Consider the following 26338-nt stretch of genomic DNA (forward strand, 5'->3'; position numbering starts at 1 on the left):
CCAGTTTGTAGCTTGCAGTATAAGGCAGCATTCACTTCAATAGTGCATGTTTTCTACCATGTTTGCAGTGCCGGATCCAGACTTATGGAAGGGAGGGGGTCAAAATGAATTTGCACTACATTGTCTGGTTTGGCATAGTGAGACCAAAAAGAAAAGGGCACAGCCTGTTGACAATAGCTGCCCACCTCACCAACTATGCATTTATCACTGATAAAATGCATAAAAATCCTTACATAGTTCGCTACACACTGCTCTAATACTGTGACTGCTTTATTAGAGTGCATGACTGCTCTATTAGTAGGCATTCCAGTCAGTGGCGGAGGAAGTAGTTAATATGAGGGGGGGCTGGGCTGACCCAGACTTATTTCTATAGTTTGGTAAGGTGAGACCAAAAAATAAATAAATAAATAAATTAAAAAAATAAAAAAATAAAAAAAAGATCGCAACCAACTGACAAGAGCTTTCCACCTCACCAACTACCATTTCTAGCTGATAAACTACATAAAAATCCTTTCATAGCTCGCTACACACTGACTACTTTATTAGAGTGACTGCTCTATTAGAGTATCTCGATCTTTATCACCGTTTTCAGCCCCACTCCAAGAAAGATAATTTCGGTGTGATATCATTCTGAGGGGGGGCTAAGCCCCCCCCCCCCCCCCCCCCCCTTTCCGCCGCCTATGATTCCAGTATCCGAGATTTTTTAATAAAAAAATTCTCCGTATATTCCCTAATAGAACTCTGGCTGTCTGGCACAAAATGACAACTCGTGTTTAACTTGGTATTGCTCCGTCGTCCGAGCTCCAATGAGGATGAAAATCGCTGTGGGGTTTGTCCACACGCCGATCATCATGAAACATATCAGAACAATTCAATATATTTTAATGTCATTTAGCTATAGTATAAAATGTACTGTTTGTTCAATTAGAATTATTTTTAAAAAACTGATTCTACAGAAACCTGTTAATTTTAGCAACTTTTATATGCTCACCTGTATAGCACGTATATCATATAGGGGGTGAGTGGGTGGGAGGGTGCGGAGGGAGGGGTGGTAAGTCGCCCACGCACAAGAAGTGGCCGACAGTGAAAAAACAGTCTATAAGTATCATGCAACTGTTTAAATATATACGTTCTTTGATATTGTATATACATTAGTTTGCCAGTGATAGTTATAAACAGCGAACAGAATGTAATGAATCACCCGCCCACGCACAAATTTGCACCTTCGTTAAAATGGCCTTGCTCAAAGACGATTAAATGTTTAGGACGTAGTTTTCTGTATAAATACTTTGGTTTGTTTATCATGCTGTAATAATGAGCTGCTGTGTTATGCTATAATAATATTAATGCTTATATTATTATTTTAATGATGTTTCTATTACTTTAGTGCACGGTGGGAGGTGGAAGCGTCCATGATGACGATTGGGCACTGTGCAAATAAGGTGAGTGTATGCTTTGTACTAAGAAACCCACGTAGCTGTGCAGGGCTCATCTTCTGTATAGTCTTTTTGTTTTTGTTTTTTCGAGGGGTAGTCAACGCCCATGCAAAACACCGAAATGGTGTACCGGAGGGGTTGCCAACGCCCACGCAAAGCACCCAAATGGTGTGTACGAGAGTCCCAATCTTTATGTATTCTAAAAGCATTTAGTGAGATTGCTAACTAGTAACTACCTGTACAGTTGTTGATCTACATCTTGTTTTAGGTATTCGTGATCGATCATTGTCTACTTTGTTAAACTCACTTTCTCCATTATTTTTACGTGATTTTGGATTTAGGATTTGGTTTCTAAAATATTTGTGTATTTCTGATTGGATTTCTCACATAGTGTACAAGAGTCCCAAGGCATTGGCTACCCCTCGCTTTTTACCAAAAGTCACTAGTTGACAAAGGTAGTCTGACCATCTAATAATGATATTAGAATATAAATTAAATTCTTGATCACAGATACACATTTCCCTTGTTGCTATATGTGGTGGACCACAAAATTAACTAATGTAAACAACCCTTACAATACCTTGTAGTATTTTATTTTTATGTGAATGTGTAGTGTAGTGTAGTGTAGTGTAGTGTAGTGTAGTGTAGTGTAGTGTAGTGTAGTGTGTGGGTGGGTGTGTGTGTGTGTGTGTGCGCGTGCGTGTGTGTGTGTGTGTGCGCGTGCGTGTGTGTGTGTGTGTGCGTGTGTGTGCGTGATAAAGATTTTTAAAAATTCACCAATTAAAATGTGACCGTTTTTTCCACAGGTTTACATTCTGGAGATCTGCAAACAGCTAAGGTTTACATTCTGGAGATCTGCAAACAGCTAACTTGAAAGTTTTATATTGACAATTTTTTTAAAAAATTAATATTTATTTGATTACATGTACAATGGCTATTGACCATTGAAAAGTTGATGAATTAAACATTCACGAAAGGAATGCTTTTCCATTGCAACTCGCCCACGCAATATAGCGCGCGCTTCACTAGTAATTAGTGCTCAGCCGGGGTATGTGACTATTGGATTGAGATGGTGATTTTTATAAAATTATTTGTATCATGTATAACGTTCGTCACGAACGGTATAACTAGCTGAAGTATTCAAGCAAGGAGTGATCTAGCCTTGTATGACGGGGATTAGTTAAAAAGTTCGCGCCTGGATTGTTGGGGTGAGCCAATATTTTCATTGCCAATGGTTTTATGTGTAATGTTAACCCCCCTACTTTGTACCATGAAAAAGGCCGTATTAAGCTGTTGCGTTTTACGTGAAAGTAGATGTCATCTTGGCCATTCCTGCTAGAACGGGGGAAAGGTTTAAAAGTTATCTGACGCTCCATGACAGAGCCTTGAAAACCTGCTTGCAGTGTAGAAGCGTGTATCTTGTAAACGAAAATTTTTTTTAAAAAGTCGCTTAATTGTTTGATATGAATCTTAGTTTTATCGTGCGCGTTACATAGAGTAAAGTATCAATTATCGGACAATATGATGTTCGGACAGCTGCCACCCACTTCCTGGAAATCCTGCAGCTTAGGTTATTGTACCAAAAGGTAGGCTACAATAAGCAATAATTATCCTCCAACAATCAGCTTTGTGTGATTAAAAGCTTAAGAGTTACAGCCAATAGTATGCTTAGTCCGATAAAATCTATGCTCGGATAAAACTATCAGTTGTCGGACTTTGATTTTTACTATCAGTAAACAATGTCCAATTTATTTCAAATTTGTATGCAATATACCTGTACTCATTAGCTATTAATGGCCAAAAAATGGTTTCGTTATCTTTAGCATAGAGGGAGTACGAGCCCCCCAATTTTTAGCGGTATTGTCGGACTCCCTCCGCTTTAATTTAATCATGCCCACCAACAGAGTTTGTATGATTTTGTAACAAATGCACCATTGCTAAACCACAGAAAAAGGTAAATAAATATCTCTCAAGAGTAGAGGTGTGCTTTAAAGTTGATATTCAGGATATTTCCATTGGAACGCAGTATTTTTGACTCCTAAATGAAGGAGATGCGCGCAAGGTGGAAAAATGAAGTTATGCAAAACCACCTTCTGACCACCTACATATGCTAGTCTTGGTGTCCTATCACAAATACTGTCACGAAAATTGAAAGGCTTTTCTTTCTCTATCTTATATGGGTGAAACAAAAAGGACGAAAATGTTGCTTTGTGCATCCATAAAAGGTAGAAATGGAATATCTTTTCATTTCTAGGTGGTATTCGCGACTGAGGCACCAAGACTAACAAATGTGGTTGGTCAGAAAGTTGTGCCTCGTAATTTCATTTTTCCACCTAGCGTGCATCTCCTTAATTTAGGAGCCAAAAATACTGCTTTCCAATAGAAATATCCTGAATATCAACTTTAAAACACACCTCTACTCTTGAAAGATATTTATTTACCTTCTTCTGTGGTTTAGCACTGGTGCATTTGTTGCAAAAAGCATGAACTCTGTTGGTGGGCATGGCTAAATTAAAGCGGAGGGCGTCCGACAATACCGATAAAAATTGGGGGGCTCGTACTCCCTCTATGCTAAAGATAACGAAACCATTTTTTGGTCATTAATAGCTAATGAGTACAGGTATATTGCATACAAATTTGAAATAAATTGGACATTGTTTACTGGTAGTAAAAATCAAAGTCCGACAACTGATAGTTTTATCCGAGCATAGATTTTATCGGACTAAGCATACTATTGGCTGTAACTCTTAAACTTTTAATCATGCAAAGCTGATTATTGGAGGATAATTATTGCTTATTGTAGCCTACCTTTTGGTACAATAACCAAAGCTGCTGGATTCCCAGGAAGTGAATGGCAGCTGTCCGAACATCATATTGTCCGATAATTGATACTTTACTCTATAAGTAAGTTTTGTGTTGTTTTGTAATCTTTTCAAGCCATGCAATGTATGAAGAATACTTTAAAACTTTAAAAAATGTACTGTTGGGTAGAAGGTAGTCATTGGTGCTTACTTTAAAGTACGTAGTTACTTTGCTCAGGTTAGCGATTTTCAGCTCCAGAGCAATTTTCTGATGACTGTGTCATCAGCTCAAAAGTTTAAACCACTTCAAAGTCGGCATAACAATGCCATATTCGAAACCACAACTCCACCTTAGGTATTGTTGCATCATTGTGGCACCTCCACTTTAGTTGTTTACCTTTATATGTTGTTAACTTGATGTTTTTACTTACTTGAGATAGCCACTTGCCTATGGGTATACGCCATTGTATTGAGAAGTGTGCAGTAGGTGAAACATATTTGCTCACCACAAAGCATACAAAGATTGCTGAGATCCGATAAGACCTGAAGTTACTCTCATTACATGTACAAACTTGCAGCTAGAAGCAACTGCAGTTTCAAGATAGTCCAGATTGCTAGGTGGCTTCCTGATTCAATTGTGCCATTTTTCCCTTTAAAATGTATGGGAAGTCCTGGAGAAAAAATGCACCTTTTTTCAGTTTTTAAGCACTGTGCATGCCAAAGTAGCTAATTCCAACCCAACAAACTATATATTTCTGAGATCGGCAATCAATACTCTATCTATTGAGCATATAAAAAGCCCATTTTTCCAAAATTTAAATATCGGGCTGGAATGCCTACTATTAGAGTATCTCAATCTTCGGAATACTAAAACTTTTTAGAGAGGAGTCAAGAGCTCCCCTTCACCCCTCCCCCCCTCTATCCGCCACTGCTTGTCTGTTTGCATGTCTTTCTGGAGTCTGAGACTGAGAGAGGGAAAAGAATGGGACTAGGCCAAGGTTCCCTTTTGTATTAGTAATACACTAATGTCAACATACTTAGGTATTCAGAATTTATACTGGCATATGTTTAGAGTGAGAAACCTAACAGAGCAGTCAGAAACTCTAATAGAACAGTCATGCTGCTATGGACCACCCCAACAAAGCAGAAGATAGCGACTAAGTGCACACAAATTCACATCTTATTATGATTGTTGGAAATATCTATTATATGTACATTATGCAACTGTACAGGTGTATTTCGATTGCTACATTTTTAATTAAAACCTAAAATTCATTTTGTTAGCTGTATTGGAGCATTGTATTGTATACAATTACTATTCAATAGCACAATATACCATTGTTATGAACATGATACTTGTGCCTACTTCAAATATGACTATGGACCATGCAATTACGTACTGTACATGTACTAAGACATACAGTGTGTTTGATTACACACAGTAGTCTCTGTTTAGCTGCAAATGCATAAAATTTGGTAACATAGTTACATGTGACAGTTTTGTAGTTTCAAATTCCTATTCATTTAACACTTTAACTATGCAGCTCTTGCCACAATGTTGCAATTTTTTTGTCGATTCCCTCTATGATTTTGCTACACTTGCATGGACACTAATTATACACCCTGTAAACACATAGTCTTAATAGTTTTTAAGTTATTGAGGCCTTTATGTGTAGAGCAGCTAGCTGAAGGGTTTCTTTTCTTGGTTGGCTTTATTTTAGTTTTCCAATTTCTGTAATTTTTACTGTTGTAATTTTACAACTAATAGAATGAGTATTGACCTTAAACACATTCTATTGTATCACTTTAACTATCTACATAACCAATAGAATTTCGTGGTGAAGTTTTGTCCTGAGAACTCTTGAGATATGAGTCAATGTTGTTTGGGAGATTTATACCTGAACAATACAGGTAGGTAGGCAAAAGCATTGAGTGTAATGCTGGCATACTGTAGCTAATACATGTAATTTTTGTGCATTGGGTATCAGACAAGCTGAAACTCTGAACATTTTGTATGGTGCAGATTGGAATACTCTAAAAAAAACAGACAAACACAGTGAAACTTTAGATTTACAAATACTTGAAGCAGGGTCGGATCTAGGGGAGGGGCTATGGGGGCTGAAGCCCCCCTCACTTTTAGACTTTACTAGATCAATATGCTGAAGATTATAAAGAAATTTTGTCTTAGCATTGTTATAATGATCACTAATAGTATAATACTGATTAAATCCACCATCTAATCATGACATTATCACTGGATTTGTGCTAACGGTTATACAACAAGGACCTGGATCACTGGGATCAACATTAGAGGTGCACAAGATCAGCAGTTACCTAACTACTCTAATATAACATACATAATAGTTGGTTCTGCTATGAAATTTATCCATACTTGAAGATGTGTCTATACATACAGTGTAGCACAAAGGTCTATTTAAAAGGCCTTCACTAATAACTATACTTGTGGCAATATACTTAATGATTCAAATATATACACATGTCACTGAAAATGCTCTCAGATTCAATCTTGTGTCATTCAAATTTGGGAGAGATACTCTAATAAAGTAATCATGTAATATAAAGTATTATTAACCGCTAATAAAGCAGTCACTTTCATTGTACATGTAGCTGCAGTGAAAATCCCCTTTCAAAATTCCTGCATGCATATATACTGCTATACACGGTACATAGGACTATAATTAGTTAATGTTTATTTAGAGGGAGTGAAACATGGCAACCTACGGGGAGGATCTGGAAGTATACTCCAGAAAAGTTGCAAAATTGAACTCTGATGTTGAATGTGAAATCTTGTTGACTGTTGCATGAGAGTGACTGCTTTATTAAAGTATGTATCTTGATTAAATAAATAAAATAATTCAATATCATTGTCAGGACTGGTTGACCCATGTTCTGGCTACACCCGCCTGTGAACATGTTCCTTGCTTAAAACTTGAAAGAACTACTCAAAGATTACAGTCTTTCAGACTAATAATCAATAAACTATGCACATTTTACATAACAAGTTTAAGGAAAAATTAGGAATTTTCAGTTCTATTGGGGATCATAGAAACAAAAAAGTAGGGAAACACCTGCAGATATACTAGTGAACATTTAATCCCTAATTCAGTCTATAGCTACCCCAAGACCAAGACTGAATTAGGGATTAAATGTTTACTAGTGTGTAGGTGACTCCCTTGTTTCCCTACTTTTCTTTTCTATGATCCCTAATTGAACTAAAAATTCCTAATTTTTCTTAAACTTGTTTGTTTACTTTTTTTGTAACATTATTATTACTGGTGAACCCACACATACCGCATCAAAAGAAAGGATGGCGCCAGAATTAATGCTTCCATCTGAACATGTGCCCCAGCTATCAAATACTGCTTCAAAAGTGCAGTGGCCATTACGCTTCGCTTACAGCTATGTTCAGCCCGTTACACAGTGCTACAGACGAAAAACAGTAGAAGAAGTACCTCTGCGACAATCCAGTCACCACGAAAATATGATTCACACACCTCCAACTATCAATTACTGCCTCGAAAGTGCAGCAGCCATTACGCTTCGTTTTTAGCTATTTTCAGCCCGTTACACAGCATTACAAATGAAGAAAAGCATTAGAATTGTCTCTGCAATCAATCCAGTCACTACGGAAATACCAATGATTCCCGTTTACAAACATACTGTAGGGAAGCCATGCATCGCGCTACCGTGAATTGACACCTTGGGCTGTCAGCAAAAAGAAAAGGGGACACAAAGGAGGACAAAGGTAAGTCCATGATGCGTGCATTGTACGTACTACGATATGCCAAAAGGAACGTCTCGGGACGAAGCGATGTCGAACAGTGAAAAAACCAAGCCCATAGCCGTTATCAAGTTACGCTTGCTTGAAGGCAAGAAGGAAGGTAGGCAGGCAGGCAGGCAGGCAGGCAGGCAGGCAGGCAGGCAGGCAGGCAGGCAGGCAGGCAGGCAGGCAGGCAGGCAGGCAGGCAGGCAGGCAGGCAGGCAGGCAGGCAGGCAGGCAGGCAGGCAGGCAGGCAGGCAGGCAGGCAGGCAGGCAGGCAGGCAGGCAGGCAGGCAGGCAGGCAGGCAGGCAGGCAGGCAGGCAGGCAGGCAGGCAGGCAGGCAGGCAGGCAGGCAGGCAGGCAGGCAGGCAGGCAGTAGAAAATTCCATTGAATAATTTTTTTAAAAACTTTTGTAACAATTTATTGGAAGCCTATAGGATCATACTGAAAGCACTTTTGGGCTCGGTTATACCTAACCAATACTACCAAGGTGCCAGGATGGAGTTGTGAAGGTGGTTTTTGAGTGAATTTGTTGGCTAGGAAAACCCAAATCTCCATGATCCCTAATATACAGTACTACAATACTGTATGATTATGCGATTAATGTCTTACATGTATATTTAAAGAATTTTCTCATTGTAGGTCTTGAAAGCAGCAGTCCAGCTGACTTGGAGTTAAAAGCATACAGCAGTTATTCTAAAGGTACGCTATTAATGATGCATGATGTAGTGTAAATGTGTGTTATTGCATAATAAATGTATGTTATACAATGCGTGTATTGTTATGCTTGTAGCACGTTGTATAGCGTTATTACTTATACTGTAATGAAGTAATATAATGCACTACATTGCTATACCCAAAAAAGACTAAGCTGTGAAAAACAATGTGGCCCCCTAATAGCCAGCACAGAAAAGTTGCAAAAGTAAAGGTGAAGCCAAGAAATTCCTGCAATAATGCTACTAATGACTGTGACACTGCTGCTATTTATCAGGTAGATTGGTGGGTGGGTCAGTTGGTTGGTCGGCTGGTTGGTCATTCAGTCAGTGGATTGGTAGGTAGGTGAATAGGTGGGTAGGTATTCATGTATATACAGTGTATATTGTTTAACAGTAAATAGTACATACATAAGTACAGTACAGTGTATGTTTACTGTATGTTGTACAGGATATAATCTTACTTACACATGTACAACATTTTTGCAGATGTTGGAGAGTTACCCGTCGTCAATAGTGATGATAAAGCTTCTTTTGCTGATAAAGACACACTTCAAAATAGCATACTGTACTAGTACTGCAGATAAGAAGCTACTGTACTACACATTTATATTACACCATACATATTATGTTGGATTTATCACTCTGGGCTTAGTGTATAGGACTTACAACCATTTTTTTTTTTGCTGTTCCATGACAAAGTATGCATATGCATAATAATAACATGCACCAAACAGATTTGGGGTAGTTACTTCAGAAAAGTAACTAGTTACAGTACTAGTTACTCAATACTTTCATCCCATGTAACTTAGTTACAGTTACTTCTTGAAAGGTAACTAAGTACTCTAGTTACTAGTTACTTTCGTAGTATAAATTATGCCTTGTTTTTAGCTTTTGTAACATGAATTTTGGTCAGATATGCATCAGTAAGGGATGCAATGCACTTAAAATAACAATTCTGTGGCTATTTCAGGTCAGTTTTAATTATTGCGATGCCTGTAACTCAAGCTGAATCATAGAGAACAGTACACTGAATCTGTCTACTTAATGTGGCTGTAGCAAGTTTGGAACAAAAATTGAAGGGTTCTTGCTTTTAAGCATAATTACCTATATTTACAATGTAACTACTGTACATGTATAGTAACTAGTTACTATTGCAACTAAATTACTTTTCAGACAATTACTCCTAGTTACAAGTTTAGGCATTAGGTTATAAAATTGAGCATTATGCTTTTAAGCAGTGCTCAAAAAATAACCCATTATGCTTTTGAGAATTTCCCATTATTCCCAAAAATTATACCACCATAATTGGCTAATAATGCAAGTTTATTGCTGTATCAGACTATTTTCATTGATGTTTAAGTTTCAAATGTGACCCTATTTTGGAAAACCATACATTTGGGCACATAGTCCAATTTTCTTTTTTATAGCTACAATGAAGCACTGAGTAGTTATCTATCTTGTGTGAAAATTTTGTGTTGATACATTGAATCATTCCAAAGATATGGCTAATTTACTATCTAATACATAACAAACTAAATTTTCACTATCAGTTTATAGAAGTGTATACTGATCAGGTGTGACAAATTGATGACAAATCACTTTGTTGACAAAGATCTCCTTTCTCACAATCTAAAATGGATGAAAAGAGATCCTTGAGAGTTTAATCATGTGTTCTTTGTGCTTTTCCTCAATTAAATCACTTGTATTATTGTCTAAAGACAAGAAAATGTTTGATTTTGGGAATGAACAAATCACCCAATTTGTAAGTTAATTGCTGTCCCACGCATTGTGAAACTACTACATGGTCTGATATAATTGAGTATATCTCCTAGAATAAAGAAGCTATGGGTGTGAAATTTCACAGCAAGGAGGCTTAATAGTTGTTCTATCAGAATATGCAAAAAAAAAGTTAATTTTAAAAAAATTGCTGAAATTTTCAATTGAGCATTCCCACAAATTTTGCATGTGCCCAAATGTATGGTTTTCCAAAATAGGGTCACAAATAGTCTTGAATTCTTTAGCTGGTTCAGCCTGGTTGCTTTACTAGAGTATTTCATTTTAATGTGACTGCTTTATTGGAGTAAATAATACTCACCGTCCATGTCACATTAACTATTTTGTAGTTAATGGAGGAAGAGATAGAGGAGGTGGGTGGGAGGGAAAGATAACAACAACTTGCTATCAAATGTGCTGGAATGCAGACTGGCCACCCTTATAAACTTCTTCAGAGTGTGCGTCTATAATTATCAGAGTTGGGGTCGTTACACTAAAAATGTAACTAGTTACATATTACTCGTTACTTTTACGCGATATAGCGCACTACAGTCACATATGAATTCCCGATATGCGATGGGAAGCAGGCGTTTGTAGCCATAACAACCAGGATCTCGTGACCCCGCCGCGGGAACTTTGAACACGTGTAATAACCTACCTTAATGGAACCAGCAGCAGCAAACGATATTGCGCTTTTACAACCTCTGGAGCTAACCGAAGGACTACAACAGGTACTTCATCCACTAGAGCCAGATGATTTGTTTAACGAGGTTAGTATAATCAAACTGCATCATGCTTAATACAGTTGAATAATGTCCCACTAGGGAAATTTATAATTAAAGTTGGCCATTTTACAGAGGTGGCCACCAAGACAAAGTTCCACTGTAAAACCTTAATGTCTGAAGAAATGTCTACACCACATGGCTTTGGCTTCTAGAATGCAGCACCATTCTCCTGAGATGTAGACTTGTCATGCAGTTTTTTGGTATTCTAACTCTTGTATTTCAGCATGCATTCCTTTTCCTGCCAATAAAGAAGCCTCAACTATTGGTACTATATTACAACTTATCCAACTGATGCCACCTTGATTCTGCCTAACGCCTGACACCCATACACTCTCAGAGCTCTGGGATGCATATAGCATTCAATACTTATAAGATTAGTTTTTAAGACCAAGAGACATAACATGTATTCAACCAATTTCAGTTATACATTTAATAAATAAGAAATACTGTAGTGTACCAGAAACACCAGCCACTCATAATTACATACATAGGTAGACACATAACTGAACAAGCTGTTTGTGGAAAGTGGTCTGTGTGCAGACAACAAGGTACTTAGCTGTCTAATCCAGTCACTACTAGGCTACAAGTTTGGACTTTTATAAGGCTACGTACTGTGTAGCCTAAATATTTTGAAGGGCAAAATTTTCGAGGTTGAGCAATGTTACCTAATTTAAACTGTTTGAAGATTGCAAACAATTTCAAAAATATTTAAGACTGTAATTTTCACTGTTAACCCCCCAAACCTCGAAATCAGCAAAAATTTTCTTCCTTGAAATATTTAAGCTATACAGTATAGACATTAAGTATTACCTGAGGTTCACTGTATCTTAGGTTAACATCTACATGTAAATTAAATAGTTTATCAAGACACTCAATGTATAAAATAATGTTGATACGTGTAAATTCAAGGTTAGAACTTTCACGTATATTACTTGTGGTTTCCAGCCTGTAGAACCAAGGAAAAAAATTGAGTGTAATGTTTGTTTGCGAACTTTCACCCGAAAGACAAACCTTAATCATCATCTGCAAGTAGCACATGATCACGAGCAGCATCATTCACCCTGGAGATTTCAATGTCCATGCTGTGAAGTCAATCCATTCCAGACACTAACCCAATTAATTTCACATAACAATGAGCATCATAACATAGAATTTGGTATGTAAAATGCACATCAACAACAAGTTGTAATTCATGTACAGGCATTCAGTACCATGAGTTCAGTAATAAGGAGGAGTTTTTGATATGGAAAGAAAATGAAGAGGCATGCACTCATACCTTCTACATTTTACATGACAAACCATACATGTTAACAACATTTGATGCTGAGGGTATGAAGTAACATGAGTTAGTTCTTTATAACTAAATTTTATATTATCTAGGTGAACCAGTAGAGCGTTACTACTATGTCTGCTGTAGAGATGGCAACTACAAGGAATCGAAGCAAGAACGGAAGACAGATAAGACAAGACCACGCCAAAAGCCTAGTAGAAAATTAAATGATGTTTGCATCTCTTGGATGTATGTAACGAGGCTCAAGTCTGGCAAGATTGATGTAAAATACATATCTGCTCATTCTAACCACAATCCTGGAAAAGAAGAGGATGCGTTTTTACCAGTCCCCACTTCAGCTAAGGAAGAAGTAGCAATGAAACTCAGTTTGGGAATCCCGACAGAGAGGATAATGCATGGTATTTATGAATGCAATGGTATCTTAATCTTTTGATTTTACTTTGCAGACATCAGAGAAAACATTGGGCATCGCAGCAGACGTAAAGAATTTAATGAGAAATCTACATGGAGGCATCTGGTAAAAAGACGGGATGTCCTTAATCTCAAATGTCGGATCAAAGACCAATCTGTCATAAGACACAAAGATGATGCTACTTCAGTTCAACTAGCAGTCACTGCCCTACAGCAAGAGGAGTACAACCCTGTTCTGTACTACAAGCCCCAGCACAGTGAAGATCAGCTATTTCCTCATTTAGCAAAGGATTCCTTTGTATCAGACTGAATTTCAGAAACAGCTATACCAACAGTTTAGCCATAAAATAATGTGCATTGACTTGACTCATGGTACAAATGCATACAAATTTAAGTTGGTCACCTTAATGGTCCCTGATGACTTTGCAGCTGGTACATATACACTGTATACTGGTACATGTAGAGTGTATGTAGCTCCTACTGAAGTGAACTCAATAATACATATATACAACAATATCAACACTCTAGGTCAACCTGTTGGATGGTGTATCACTGATAGGGAAGACTATGATGTCATCAAACTTTTTCTGGAGAAGATCAAATTGCAATCCCCAGAATCTCAAGTGTCAGTGATTATGACTGATGATGGTATGTTGATGCATACCCAATCTAATTAAAAATGAGTCACCCTGGCTACACCCTGCAACATACAAAATAACTATGTACAACAGTGTTATCCATACTCACGAATTGTACATTTCTAATTTGGATTCCTAAGAAATACATAACTTGTGCATAAGTGAAGTGCTATGTGTCTTTCATATATTTGTAAAATAGTGATCATTGTCTCAGCACTATGCTATTGTATCAGAACAATGATTTATTCTGTTGTACAAATGAATGATACGTATATTTCACACAATCAGCTTTGGTTTAGAGTGTATTTAGGCTCTGCCCATAGAACTTTGTGTGTAACAGTAACACTTATAGTTATAACAATGTACAGTATAATGTATATATTGGCTGCAACTACGTACGTAGGCATAGGCCGGTATACTACCATAGTTTTAAATCTTGTCTATGAACATTTACTTAGATAATACTGGCTGGAAAGCAGCTCATGAGGTGTACGGTGCTGGGCTGAAGCATTTGCTTTGTTGGTGGCATGTAGACAAGTATGTTATTAATGTCAGAACAAACTAACTACTGTTGTGTGTATTCATTATGTCATGGCGCAACAACATACGTTCAAAAGTTAGTGCACCAAACCAGCTTGAAGTGTACCAAACATTATGTGTCATGGAGAGTGAGCTTGATGAAGCTGTTTTTACCACACTAATTAAGTCATTTGTTGAGCAATGGGAAACGAAGGAGCCTACATTTGTTACATACTTTCAGGAATATTACTGTAGCAGAACTGGTATGTACATTCTGTATGTGGCATTAAGTCGACACACATACTGTACAGTATTAACAAAATTGTATAATAAAGTTTTACTTGTCGTTGCCACTGACTTGCCATATACCCATACTGCAAGGGTAGTGGACCCAGGGACCCAACTTTTCATGTACTTTGCGATGTTTATATAAATTCTTTACTTTTGCTAGACACCTCTGCTAGTCACAGCGGCTAATCTCACATGGCTAATCCACTTTCTGCCATTGCTGTATTTAATTGAATTAAGAAATAACAAGCACCTCTAAAAATTTCTTGCTAGCAGGCTACTCGTGATGCACAATCAAAGAACACACTGGCCTATTATTCACCAGTTTCAGTGCACATGAAAATGGCTTCAGTGAAGCAATTACTGTAAGGTACAGTATACCAGCAGCTCGATAAACAGACTTCATGCCATGTAGCACACAAAGGAAACGACCTGCCAGAAACAAGCCCTTGATTAATACTACAGTTACTGAAAGCGTGAAGAATGAGTGGCCTATGAGACACTCATACATAATTTCTAGGGATTGTGCAAGGAACCGTCATGATGACAGGAATGGTCTGGGTTATTTGAGACTAGCCACTGTGACTTGTAAAATTATTTAGTACAAGGATAGAATATAAACATTGTGCCAAAAGTATGTAAAATTCCCTAAAATTCCACAAACGTTGGGTCCCTGGGTCCACTGTTTATACCTACCCATACTGCAAGATGTCTTGCTCAATGGAAGTTTAATCCCTTACAGAGAAATAGGCTAAGTGTTTCCGTAAATTTTCACATGCAGATACTGATACAAACATGTACTTGGAAAGGTATGGTACACTACATACATGTATAGCTTATGCCCATCTACATGCAGTCAAACAGAGCTGCATTTAGAGTTGAAGGTGCACATAAAAGGGGAATGTCCATTTCACCTGAAAAAGTTACCGTAAGTTTTGTGTAAATAATAGTGGAACTTTTATTATCTATGCATACACACAGAACGTCTCTGATACACAATCGCACATGCCCAGTCGATCAGGAAACCACTTTCCAGGATACACAATTACCAGAATAGCTTCTAGATGTGAAGACTGTGTTTGTGAAGAGAAGTGCGCCACTTGCCATGGTCTATGTTATCACCTGTACAAGTGTGACCCTCTATGTTATGATTATGTCAATGGCCATTTGTGTAAGCATCTTCATAGAATTCATACCCTCCAGTCTGACAAGAATGATTGTGAAGAGGCCATGGATACTATCTCTGCTGCTGATGACATAACTGCTGCTAATGATTATGAAGTAATCTACAGCAATGAAGAAGAAGAAAAAGTGAAGAAAGATCCATATCATTTACCTTCCAAATCAGTGATAACTAGTAAGCAGTCTAAAGTGGACTGGACTTATGGACTGTACAATGCTGGAGACTCCATCAACTTACAACAACTGTCCTTACTTACTGCTCTTCCCAACAATTTATTACAACATTAATGAATGATGTGTAGCATTAATGAGAAATGTTACATATAGTTTGATACACAACAATTTGTAACTGATTATGGTAATTTCACCTGTCTGCATGACAAATGATGATACATGAGACGGATATTTATCAGCCCAACTCAAGATGATAAACCCTGAGATACTGAACTTTGCTACAATTAAAGCCTTTGCCCCGCAGTGCACATGTAATTTATTTACTAAATTACTAAATATGGAAAAGAGCGGTTGAGATAGTTGTAGTTTAAATTGTTAAAATAATGGTACCTCCAGCATTACAACTAGAAGACAATCCCCATTCAAAAACTGTCTGTAAGTGCACTCGATGAGCCCAGGTTGTAGAATACCATACATCATGGTGTACAATACAACAGTAGGAACGCTGTACAGTACATGTATACGACATGAATGATAAAACTATTTACTGTAGGTTGGTAATAAATCTCACATCTTGTTTTCTAATACACTCTATGCCTTCAGGAACAATATAGCATATGCATTTACCCGATGAGTACGTACTCCAAAAAGTGAAGTAATGTATGTATGAGCACGCAAGCATGCATGGTTACTGTATACATAGTGCTAGTATTATTTTTAAAAAGCCGTTTTTTTCCAATGCTACAATAGCTACAGAAGTGTATAGAGTCTATGGAATTTGCCCTTAAAGGTTCTTTTGCTTCCCTCGTGCACTACAGATTTTGGCTCCACATTGTGCCCATATAAACATTATTTCAATTCACCAGATCATAATATAATTTCTATAAAGAATATAGCAGCTACACATTTCATGTTTTTATTTTTATTCTTCTAGCTCCTGATACTCATAGGCAGATAACACAGTCTCTGTTAACACAGTTACAGCACGTACTAAGCAATGATACTCCTGCTTTACATGGATGCTTACCTCACATAAATGCCACACTGAAGAAGCTAATCTTAACCTGCAATGCAGCATGTACAGTTCACTCCAGTGCATCTAGTGTAAATGCATCATTCAATAACAAGGAGCAGATTGTACCAGGGAAAAAATGGAATTACAATTAAAGTTTACGTCCACAGTAAACAGACCTGGTCGCAAAAGAAAGAATACTTTATAGTAAGCTAAATACTAGTTAATAAAAGCATAATTATGTGCTTTGCATATATGCATAATATGTACACAGCCAATCAGATGCAAAGGGAAAAGAGGATATTATTCAGTCCCTCACAAAGAGAACGCATGCTATCAGCGATCAAGCTACTAAAGAGAAAACAACAGAACTGGGCCAGGTACACTATCACACACTTATTTATTCATACAGTACAGTACAACTAACTATGTATGTTTAGCGATACAATAGCCTGAAATAAATAATAATATATGTGTATATACACTTCAGTCAGACACAAAATCCAACTAGTATTGAGGATACTATTGACATACCCATTCAGTTAAAAAAGCAGCAAACAAGTATACATTTGACAAGCACACTTTATTTATTATTATGCTATACATGCTAGGTAACAAACAAACTAGATGTGGCAAATGTGATGGCTGCATCAGAAATGACTGTGGAAATTGTAAACACTGTCGTGACAAAAAGAAGTTTGGTGGACCAGGAAGACTGAAGAAAGTTTGTTTAAAAAAAGAATGCATCAATATACATAGGATCTTGTCAGACAGCAACACAGCTATAGTGAAGCAGTAGCCTACCACTTCTACAAGTAATTATGACAGTAACTTATAATAACGAGTACTCAATCCTTATCTTGCTTTTCAGATCACACAAGTTTTTCTGTTCCCTTAACAGACAGCAATGAAGTGAGAACAACCACTACAATGGAGATTAGTAAGTGTACACATAAATTAAAATATTATCAAATGACATTTTCCTGCACAGAGGCAAGCACTAGCAGAACTGTTGGACCCAAAGTCTCAGTCAAGGACTATTACCAGGTAAAAGAAATAATAAAGTGACAAAATGCACACTGATACTTACATATAGGGTCTGGCATCTGGTATATACAACAAACCGTTAGGAGCCACTTTTACTGACAATCCCATACCTCTACAATTTCTCCACCTTTTTAATTCCAGCCAAGAAAAGCGAAATTACACTATAGCATAGGTTTTCCTTAAACAGCAAGAGCGACAAATGGAAAGAGTGTTAGGTGATGGAAATTGTCTGTTTAGGGCAATTTCTTTTGCCATTCACTAGGACCAAGACATGCATAGTAAAATTCGTACAGACATTGCCGAATTTATGAAGAGCAACAAACACAAATTCAAACCACACATCATAGGGTCCCAATCTATTGATACACACATCAGCAACATGTCCAAGCTGGGAACATGGGGGACACAAGTTGAACTAATTGCTGCTTCAACACTATAAGACATACCCATTTATGTTGCTAGCAAGAGCACGGACAGACTCTCATATCATTGGAGGAAGTATAGCCCTATAGCAGTAGACAACTTGTTGACAACTGAGACTGGTAAAACACACATAGAACTGATTCACCTTAATAACTGCCATTTTGACCCTGTCATATCCACCACTAGCAGAGTTTCTGAGCCAACAATACCACACAAGGAATACCTAGGAGGATTTTTAGAGTAACTGCATGTGTTTCCTTCCGTTTTGTTTGTTATGTACTGTACTATACTGCACTCTTATAACACAAATATGATATCTAGTCATTATACGTAGTTTGCTCTATAACACAGTCAAGTGCAGCCTTGAAGTCAACAATTTATCATAACAAATGATTACAGCACCATGGTTATGTCGTTGTGCTGTACCACACACACACGCACACTTGAATCACCTAATCAGCCTCCAGAGTTTGCATTGGTAGAAGAGGTTGATCAACACAAAACTTACAATGTGAGTTAAGGCACTTCCTTCCAAAGGCAAAAGATCCAGTGACCACACCTCCAGTAACTCCACCAGACAAGTAGGTTAATTAATACAAATCATACTGTACCATCTTGAGCAATTACATGCATGTATACAAGTACTGTACCATACATACATACAAATATACGTAAACTCTTACATACTTGGACTGCTGCTACTGCTGTCACCATTGATGATCCCACCTAATTAAGTCACTGTCAGTAGAAAGGAATAAGGTGACATTCACACCACACAGATATTTGAAAAGACTGGGTGAACCCCATGACGTGTCAAGAAATACATACAATTCTTCTGATACAAATTTTTTTGCAACTTCTGATTAGGCCACTCCTTTCCTTTTAAGATGCAAAAATAGTACAAATGCAAATTTGTGTTGACTTGATAGCATTGCTCACACATGAGCTAACACTGTTACAAGATCACGTTTACTGAGCCTGTACAGTATGCAAGAATAACCGGAAAATAATGGAAGAATACAGAATAATGGAATATTTAGAGCTGACAGTAACCAGATGCAGGTGGTGGATAGGAAACCTAAACAATTTATTTGGAGTGGCCTTACTATAGGGTGTACAAACAAAAATGACTGTACCACCTTACCATTGGTGCACCATCTAGTGGGAACCCCGGCCCACAACACCTACAGTTTTGTAGTAATCAATGCCTAGCAACCTGCATGAGCAGAGCTACAGAGACTAAATATAAAGCTGCAGTGATTGAAGTAATGGTCAGACATGTACATATTACACTTTCTGACCAAAATTGGTAGCAATTTCTCATACTGCGCATGCTCGGACGGAAGTCCATCCAAAATTCACTCACTGTTGGTAGAAAATTCACCCAGACAAAATGCATATCAAACTTAATGATGCTTCAAGGTAAAGAAAATATTCAACATATGAATAAGTTTTACGAATTTCTGATCAAATATTGTTTTGTTCAGACAAGACAGTACTAAGCAGTGATAAACATACGTATGATGTATGTACACTACACATACACATACGAAGACTGTACGACCACTGGTCTAAACAAAGGTAGATAAATTAATTCACTGTCCTCTGACTAGATGACTTTCTACATGAGTGATCTCAGGGAGAGACTTTACAAAAGTCAGCAAGCCTCTAGGAAGGTAGGTCAACCTCTACAACTATAATGTGGCCTGAATCACTGACCTGGGCCGACACTTGCAAAAGCATATAAAATGTGTTAAGAGCTAGTGTAAGGTAATTTTGCCCATTGATGGCTTGCAAGGCCACTGTTGGGGAAACCCCTTTCCTCCACTACTTATTCAGGGACAAGGGCGTTGCCATTAGCAATACCACCAAGTGGTGCATTTCCAGGCCCATGGCGTAGATGTCAGCAGCAAAGTTCTCACACGTGCAAAGCAAGACGCTACCCAGTGAACCAGCACTGGGACATGCAATCTGTGCACTCCTCAGGTGCTACAAGTCCGTGTAGGTAAATCTCCAGGGGCATGACTAGCGACCTACAGGAGGCTGCACCATATCTCACAGGTGTAGGCATACAAGTCGCACCTGGACGTTCATCCACTGTGAGAGACATGGGAATTAGCTTCCCAGTTAACACAAGGTACCAATTGAGGTTACAGCTGGGTGAGTACTCTGCTTCCCCAGTTGACGCATCACCAGGTCTCCATTTAACAGCTGGAACAATGTGAGTAAAGTTTCTTGTTCAAGGAAGCAACATCTCCAACTGAGAATAATATCAGGAACCTTTCAATTAATTAACAGGCCAGTGCTCTAACCACACACATGTGTGTACACGCATGCATACGTAGTAAGATACTCCTGCAGTAATCATGAAGGTATCAGGGAAAGGCTCCTATATATACTGGAGAGTGTTCACATTTATTTAGTGAACATTTTTACTCCTGGTAGAGTCTCCTATAATCATTTAAACAGCAGTACCCAATGTATTATGTAGGGGTCACCTGTCACATCAGCAAACTTGAATTCTGATATATTTAATCAACCCTGGTGGAGAGTGGTGAATTCAGTTGCTGCACACATATAGTGCTTCCCTGATTACACTGGTCTGATGCACCTATCAATGCCAAGCCCCGTACCCATAAGCTGACTGAGGATTTGACATCTACCTTATGTCTTGTGTCACCCCTCGAGTGCTTAACAACAAGCCAAAAACTATCCAACAGAAATGCTTCTTACGTAAGAGGCGAAGATAAGTACATTAGAATTCCTTGTATTGGCCTAGGGAAGCATTGGTAAGTGCATAAATTACGTAGTGGTAGGAAGACAACCCCCCCCCCCCCCCCCCCACTCTTCTAAAATGGTAACAATTTCACTGTACTTAGGTTGAGCTTGCTCAACAATCCAATGATGCTCCAGACAGTTGTTAAATTTTACTTTAAAGATGTGCTCAGATTCAGTCTTGGTTTATTAAATGACAAACAGTATATGACTACCTATACTAAATATCTGAGAGCCTAAATTTTACGAATAAGCAAAATAGCACATACAACTAGAAAGTGTGGATTCCAAGTCAGCTTGCTTTAAATCACATGCACAACCAACAGAAATTATATTAAACTTTTTTTAAAAATGGCGACACAACCATTAAAAGTAGTACCCTTTGGGATGATCCAACTTAATTTTTCATGGAAGAAAAATCTCTGTTCGATTGTAATTAGTTAGTGCCTCATGGTATCATACACTTAGGGCCACTACGATGTCAATCCCACACTTGATCACACAAATTAAGTGTACAACAGGTTCAGCATCTGTAGTGAGTGTAGTTATTGTGCACATTTGTATGTCAGCAGCTAGTGTAGCTATATAAACCTTCACCCATCACCCCACCAAAATTTCTGATTCCCCTCAATATTTACTTTACCAGCTAGCTACAGGCATTGGAGTATGAATACTGAAGTAAGGCAGAGCCTGTAAGCGTGAAAACAAATGAATCCAGAGTATACACACGAGGAAACATACTCATAACAACTGTTACTCATTTGACCTACTTGTTGATTATCCACGGTTGCAGTTGCAATTGGTTGCATCTATGATCTGAGCGCATTGAGCGAAATTAAACAAGCGCACCAAAGTGGTTTCCATGGTTACAAGCGCCTGTTTCCCGTCGCATATCGGGATTCATTCATTATGATTGGAATGCGCTAGGGGGGTTGGGTCAAAACCTGTATGACTGGTCTGGGTATAGTGACAATCCAGGCAAGTTCGTCCTGCTAGTTAACCCTGTTTAACCTGCTGTTAAACTTGATGGCAAACTGTGGTATATAATTGATTATGCTTTGTGACTACACTACATAGGTGCTCCACACATTCTGTGAAATCGTTATCCAAAAGGTAAACAAGTCTCTAATACACTGTAAAAATTTAGTAGTGAATTGCTCTGCCACAATACTCACTACTTTTTGTAGCGAACATCACTACTTGGTGATCAATGTAGTGAACGTCACTACAAAATTAGTAGTGAACGTCACTACTTTGTGATCAATGTAGTGAACGTCACTACAAAATTAGTAGTGAACGTCACTACTTGGTGATCAATGTAGTGAACGTCACTACAAAATTAGTAGTGAACGTCACTACAAAATTAGTAGTGAACGTCACTACACAAAAATAGTGAGTATTGTGGCAGACATTGGTAGTGACATTCACTACATTTAGTAGTGACGTTCACTAGTTTGTTTTTACTGTGTAACAGGTGCCTAAATCAACCAATAATTAATAACACAATTATTCGGGATACGACTAAATATACGCTCTCTCCCTCGAGCACTGTGCTCTCTTGGGAGGACATGCATGTATTGTATTCATATCCCTCATAAGCTTGTTATAAAATAGCGAATAATGTGATAATTAAAGTACTAATTAAGTGGTGGTCTGTTTAACTCTACCTTGAAAAGAAATCTCCTGGCTGTGCCACTAATAATCTACATCAACTTTCATTACAACATACTTTAAGGTACATGAACATAGCCTAAACATTATAAAGATCACACAATCTCTGCAAAGTTTAGCTTAAGAGTAAATAGCAATACACACGTTTTATTGTTCAAATGAGCTGCTGTCACTATTTGCTTCAGTATCTTCAAATGAACTACAGGTGCTACTATAGCTGTCTCTACTAAAACTTGTAAAACAAGTTTTTGCGTTATCCTTAATCTTCACAGATGTTCCAGACTGATCTTTTCCCTCAATCAGCATTACCAGCTGTTGGCGACTTTTACTCCAGTTTGGAATTCCAATCAAAATAACTGCAGCCTTGTAAAACACTTCTAAACGTGGTTCATTTCCATAGCATAACATAGCTGCAGCTGGTTCATTGAAGTGTGGATTTTGACACCAGGTAATACTCTCACGTTTATATTTGCAAAGATTTTGACCAAACAGTTCACCTAAAGATTGCTTATCATCATATTCGTCATAATAAAAATCTCCGTGCTTAAAATCATCAGGCTTTCTTAGTGCATATCCCCCCCGAGAATTCAGTAATGGTTTGATATGAACATGCAGACCTAGGAGCTTGGCACTGTTGAATATAATGTAATCTGCACCTTTTAATTTCAGATGAATTGGTGAGCTGGATATAACTTGAAGTATCTTTTTCCTATCATCGCCTGTGATTCTAACTTCTTCTAATTTCCTTTCTTGATCTATATTTGATTTGCTAATAAATTTTTTAATAGGACAATTCTGTAGCTTGCTTATGATCTCTGCCTTGCCTACAGAAAAGTTGATGTTAACAAACAAATCTGTCCACTGCAAATCAAATGTGTAAGAATAATGTGTGTTGAAGCCTAGTACACCTCCATCACGCATAAACATGGGATTGCTGAGGACTGCTTGAAGTGTCCTGAAAAAAGGGTTACTCGTTATGTTGATTGTGGATCTACTGAGATCAGCACCATAGTAGAGATTGTATGTAAGGGTGACTCGATATCCTTCAGTAACTGGAAGAACTTCATGTTCAATATCACTGAAGAATGCAGCCCAACATAAACTATCCAATGGATCAGAGGCAGTAGAAGACCAATCATACTTTATTTCTTTCTTCTGGTGACGTACAACAAGCTCTCCACCACTAAACTGAGTTGGCAAACAAACCACAAGACTACCAAACATCTGTCCTGACCGAGGTGTGTCAACATGAGACTTAAAAAAGCCACCAGGTACATAGATGTTCAACTTGTACAGTTCTGCTTGCAAACTAACAGCTGCACAATTTGGATTGATTAGTCCAATATCTCCAAGAATTGGAGTGTCACAGAGTTGAAATGTTGTTGCAAAATCCTTTGGGTCTAATTTAAAGGCATTACGATAGTTTTTGTCAATCACACTATCTCCTTTGTATCCAAAGCTAGCAACAGTGCACGCATTAAGTAACTTACTCATGGCTGTTTGGTCTGAACCAGGAAATTGTATGGAACACCACATCACTTCAGCTTCCTTAGCTACTGCAGTAGTTGAAAGGACATTATGTGGTACTGTAGTCTTATAAACTACTGACACTGTCCTATCAGGAAGTAATTTCAATTTTCCATCACAGCTGAATCTGCCAGAGATGCTATCAGCCATGTGACCAAGATTTGATATTAATGACTTCTCAGCTATCTTTTTCAGTGGCTCTGGATCCTCAAACCTTTGCCTTTTAATATACCACATCTCTATTTTTAAGACCTTCAGGCTGCACAGCGAATGCTAAAGTTGGACCTGTTTGAACAGGAATATGATGTTAACAATACACTTGTGTACTATTTCATAACATAATCAGCAAATTCCATATCAAACATGTTAGAACAAGACAACTCTTGCTGAGTGGCCATCTCTTAATGACCAAGGACCAATCAAGTATAGCTATGTTTCAGACACATACTTCATAACCTCAAGCCAACTCATTATAGTGGCCATGCAGGTCCCAAACAAGGTGTACTTCATGACCTTATTAAAAGACCATCTACTGTAATTATTGTGGTATATTAACAAGAGTACATAATAAAAATAGTGAAGGAGAGCGTCTAACTAGGACACTTTCAGCCAAAATCACAGTGTAGTATAGAGCATCAATACATTGACAGAACAAAAGCTTTACCTTACTCAACACCTGATCAACAGCACTCAACACCTGATCAACAGCACTCAACACCTGATCAACAGCACTCAACACCTGATCAACAGCACTCAACACCTATCAACAGATCTCTATAATCAGTAAAAGTGTTAATTTGTTCAAAGATCATCGTCTATTCAATAATACCCAGTGATTTTGTAAAGGCTGCATTGGCAGTTAGACACTCTCCCTCCCTATTTTTATTATGTACTCTTGATATTAAGTAATGTATATACTCAAGGAAATTTATAGTCTATTTTATGACCTCATAGAATAGACCATAAATGTCTCTACTATAATTTTGTTCCAAACTTGCCTCAAAAGTCATCAGACTAATCATACCATAAGTCAGTTAGCTCATAACAGAGTTTGTCATACAAAATGTAGTGGTTATATGAAGCTTTCTCCACGCATGTATATACTGTGTGCCAAGGGCGTATAGAGGGGGGATTCAGGAAACCAGCAAAAAAAAGACAATTTATAAATAATCTGCCTCAGTAAGTATGCAATTATTAGTACTATCTAACTAGAGGTACAAATACAATATGCTACCTTTCAGAATCAGTCTTTCACTGTGAGTCTCACTAGCATCAATACAAGTCAATTGCGCTATAATTAGAGTATTGTTATAATCGATTGTGGGTTTTTAAGTTTACCATGGAAATGCCTTCTAACAAGTCACAGGTGATGATAGATGGCTTTTTTCAAACAAAGAGAAGGTGCATATATAACTATTATAGTAATGTACTATTTGTTTTATTGATTATTGCTGAGTATAGTTTAGTGCTAATATTACACAATTCTTTTAACCGTATAGCTGTCCATATTCTTACTGATGGAAACCCCATTATAAGAATCCTGGATACGCACCTGTGTGTTATATGTATGTATCAAAGTCTCATAAGGAACTAAAGGAAGTGTCTACTTAGATGTCTTATTTAAAGTAAATGCGTGTCTGCTACTTGGCTATAATCAGGGCTTACACAGTGGCGGATACAGTGGGGTTGTAGTGGTTTCAGCTGAAACCCCCTCTGAAAATAGTGTTTTTACAGATCGTGTGGGTGATAAAATCACCAAGAGTAATACATAGTGCATTATATTGGGACTTCTTCTACTGACTAAACTTCATACTTTGTCTTTGAAATCACTGAAAATTCCATTACGGTGTTAAGCGCCTCAAAATAATTATCGTTTTAACGAGTACAAGTGCTGTTTTTTCTTCAGAATTTTCTGCAAAGTCCTGGATTAGTAAGATCAATTCAACTGTGAAATAATGTTGTGTAGTGACTTTTACTGATTCATTGCTAGCTAGTTTACGCCATACACTGTAAACTCTGAAATATGGTCATTTTGTATGACTCCTGTGTATAGTGCTGTACACCAGTGTCCAATTAACTGGTGTTG

At 37.8% G+C, this 26338-nt stretch overlaps 1 protein-coding gene and 2 long non-coding RNA genes across 8 annotated transcripts; 1 reads left to right on the plus strand and 2 right to left on the minus strand.

Moving 5' to 3' along the window:
- The first annotated feature begins 1318 nt into the window (after window positions 1-1318).
- On the plus strand, window positions 1319-2416 carry LOC136265653 (uncharacterized). The gene is made up of 2 exons (XR_010705663.1): window positions 1319-1442; window positions 2243-2416. It is a non-coding gene; the product is annotated as an uncharacterized lncRNA (long non-coding RNA).
- Window positions 2417-12125: 9709 nt separating this feature from the next.
- On the minus strand, window positions 12126-21875 carry LOC136265658 (uncharacterized). 5 transcript variants are annotated; one of them, XR_010705671.1, is made up of 10 exons: window positions 21825-21875; window positions 18967-19017; window positions 18425-18502; window positions 16862-18362; window positions 15638-15708; window positions 15491-15581; window positions 13531-13696; window positions 13400-13473; window positions 12306-12401; window positions 12126-12240 (listed from the first exon to the last, which is right to left on the minus strand). It is a non-coding gene; the product is annotated as an uncharacterized lncRNA (long non-coding RNA). The 5 variants fall into 5 exon arrangements; XR_010705673.1 differs by lacking the exons at window positions 16862-18362; window positions 18425-18502; window positions 18967-19017; window positions 21825-21875 and adding an exon at window positions 15778-16652 and having other exon boundaries at window positions 15638-15727; XR_010705672.1 differs by lacking the exons at window positions 16862-18362; window positions 18425-18502; window positions 18967-19017; window positions 21825-21875 and adding an exon at window positions 15778-16653 and having other exon boundaries at window positions 15491-15727.
- Window positions 21876-22742: 867 nt separating this feature from the next.
- Window positions 22743-25560, minus strand: LOC136265627 (uncharacterized). Of its 2 annotated transcripts, none has more exons than XM_066060533.1 (2): window positions 25487-25560; window positions 22743-24537 (listed from the first exon to the last, which is right to left on the minus strand). In XM_066060533.1, exon 2 carries the CDS (start codon window positions 24487-24489, stop codon window positions 22873-22875), a length of 1617 nt encoding a protein of 538 aa, XP_065916605.1. In that variant the 5' UTR covers window positions 24490-24537; window positions 25487-25560; the 3' UTR covers window positions 22743-22872. The 2 variants fall into 2 exon arrangements, with proteins under 2 accessions (XP_065916605.1, XP_065916612.1); XM_066060540.1 differs by having other exon boundaries at window positions 22743-24525; window positions 25487-25540.
- Window positions 25561-26338: the final 778 nt, after the last annotated feature.

Source organism: Dysidea avara, chromosome 1 (assembly GCF_963678975.1).
Source record: "Dysidea avara chromosome 1, odDysAvar1.4, whole genome shotgun sequence".
Lineage (NCBI taxonomy): Eukaryota > Metazoa > Porifera > Demospongiae > Dictyoceratida > Dysideidae > Dysidea > Dysidea avara.

What these genes read in the sequence shown, in the direction of transcription:
- LOC136265627 (XM_066060533.1), bottom strand. Translation starts at nt 24,489, where the DNA reads ATGTGGTATATTAAAAGGCAAAGGTTTGAGGATCCAGAGCCACTGAAA.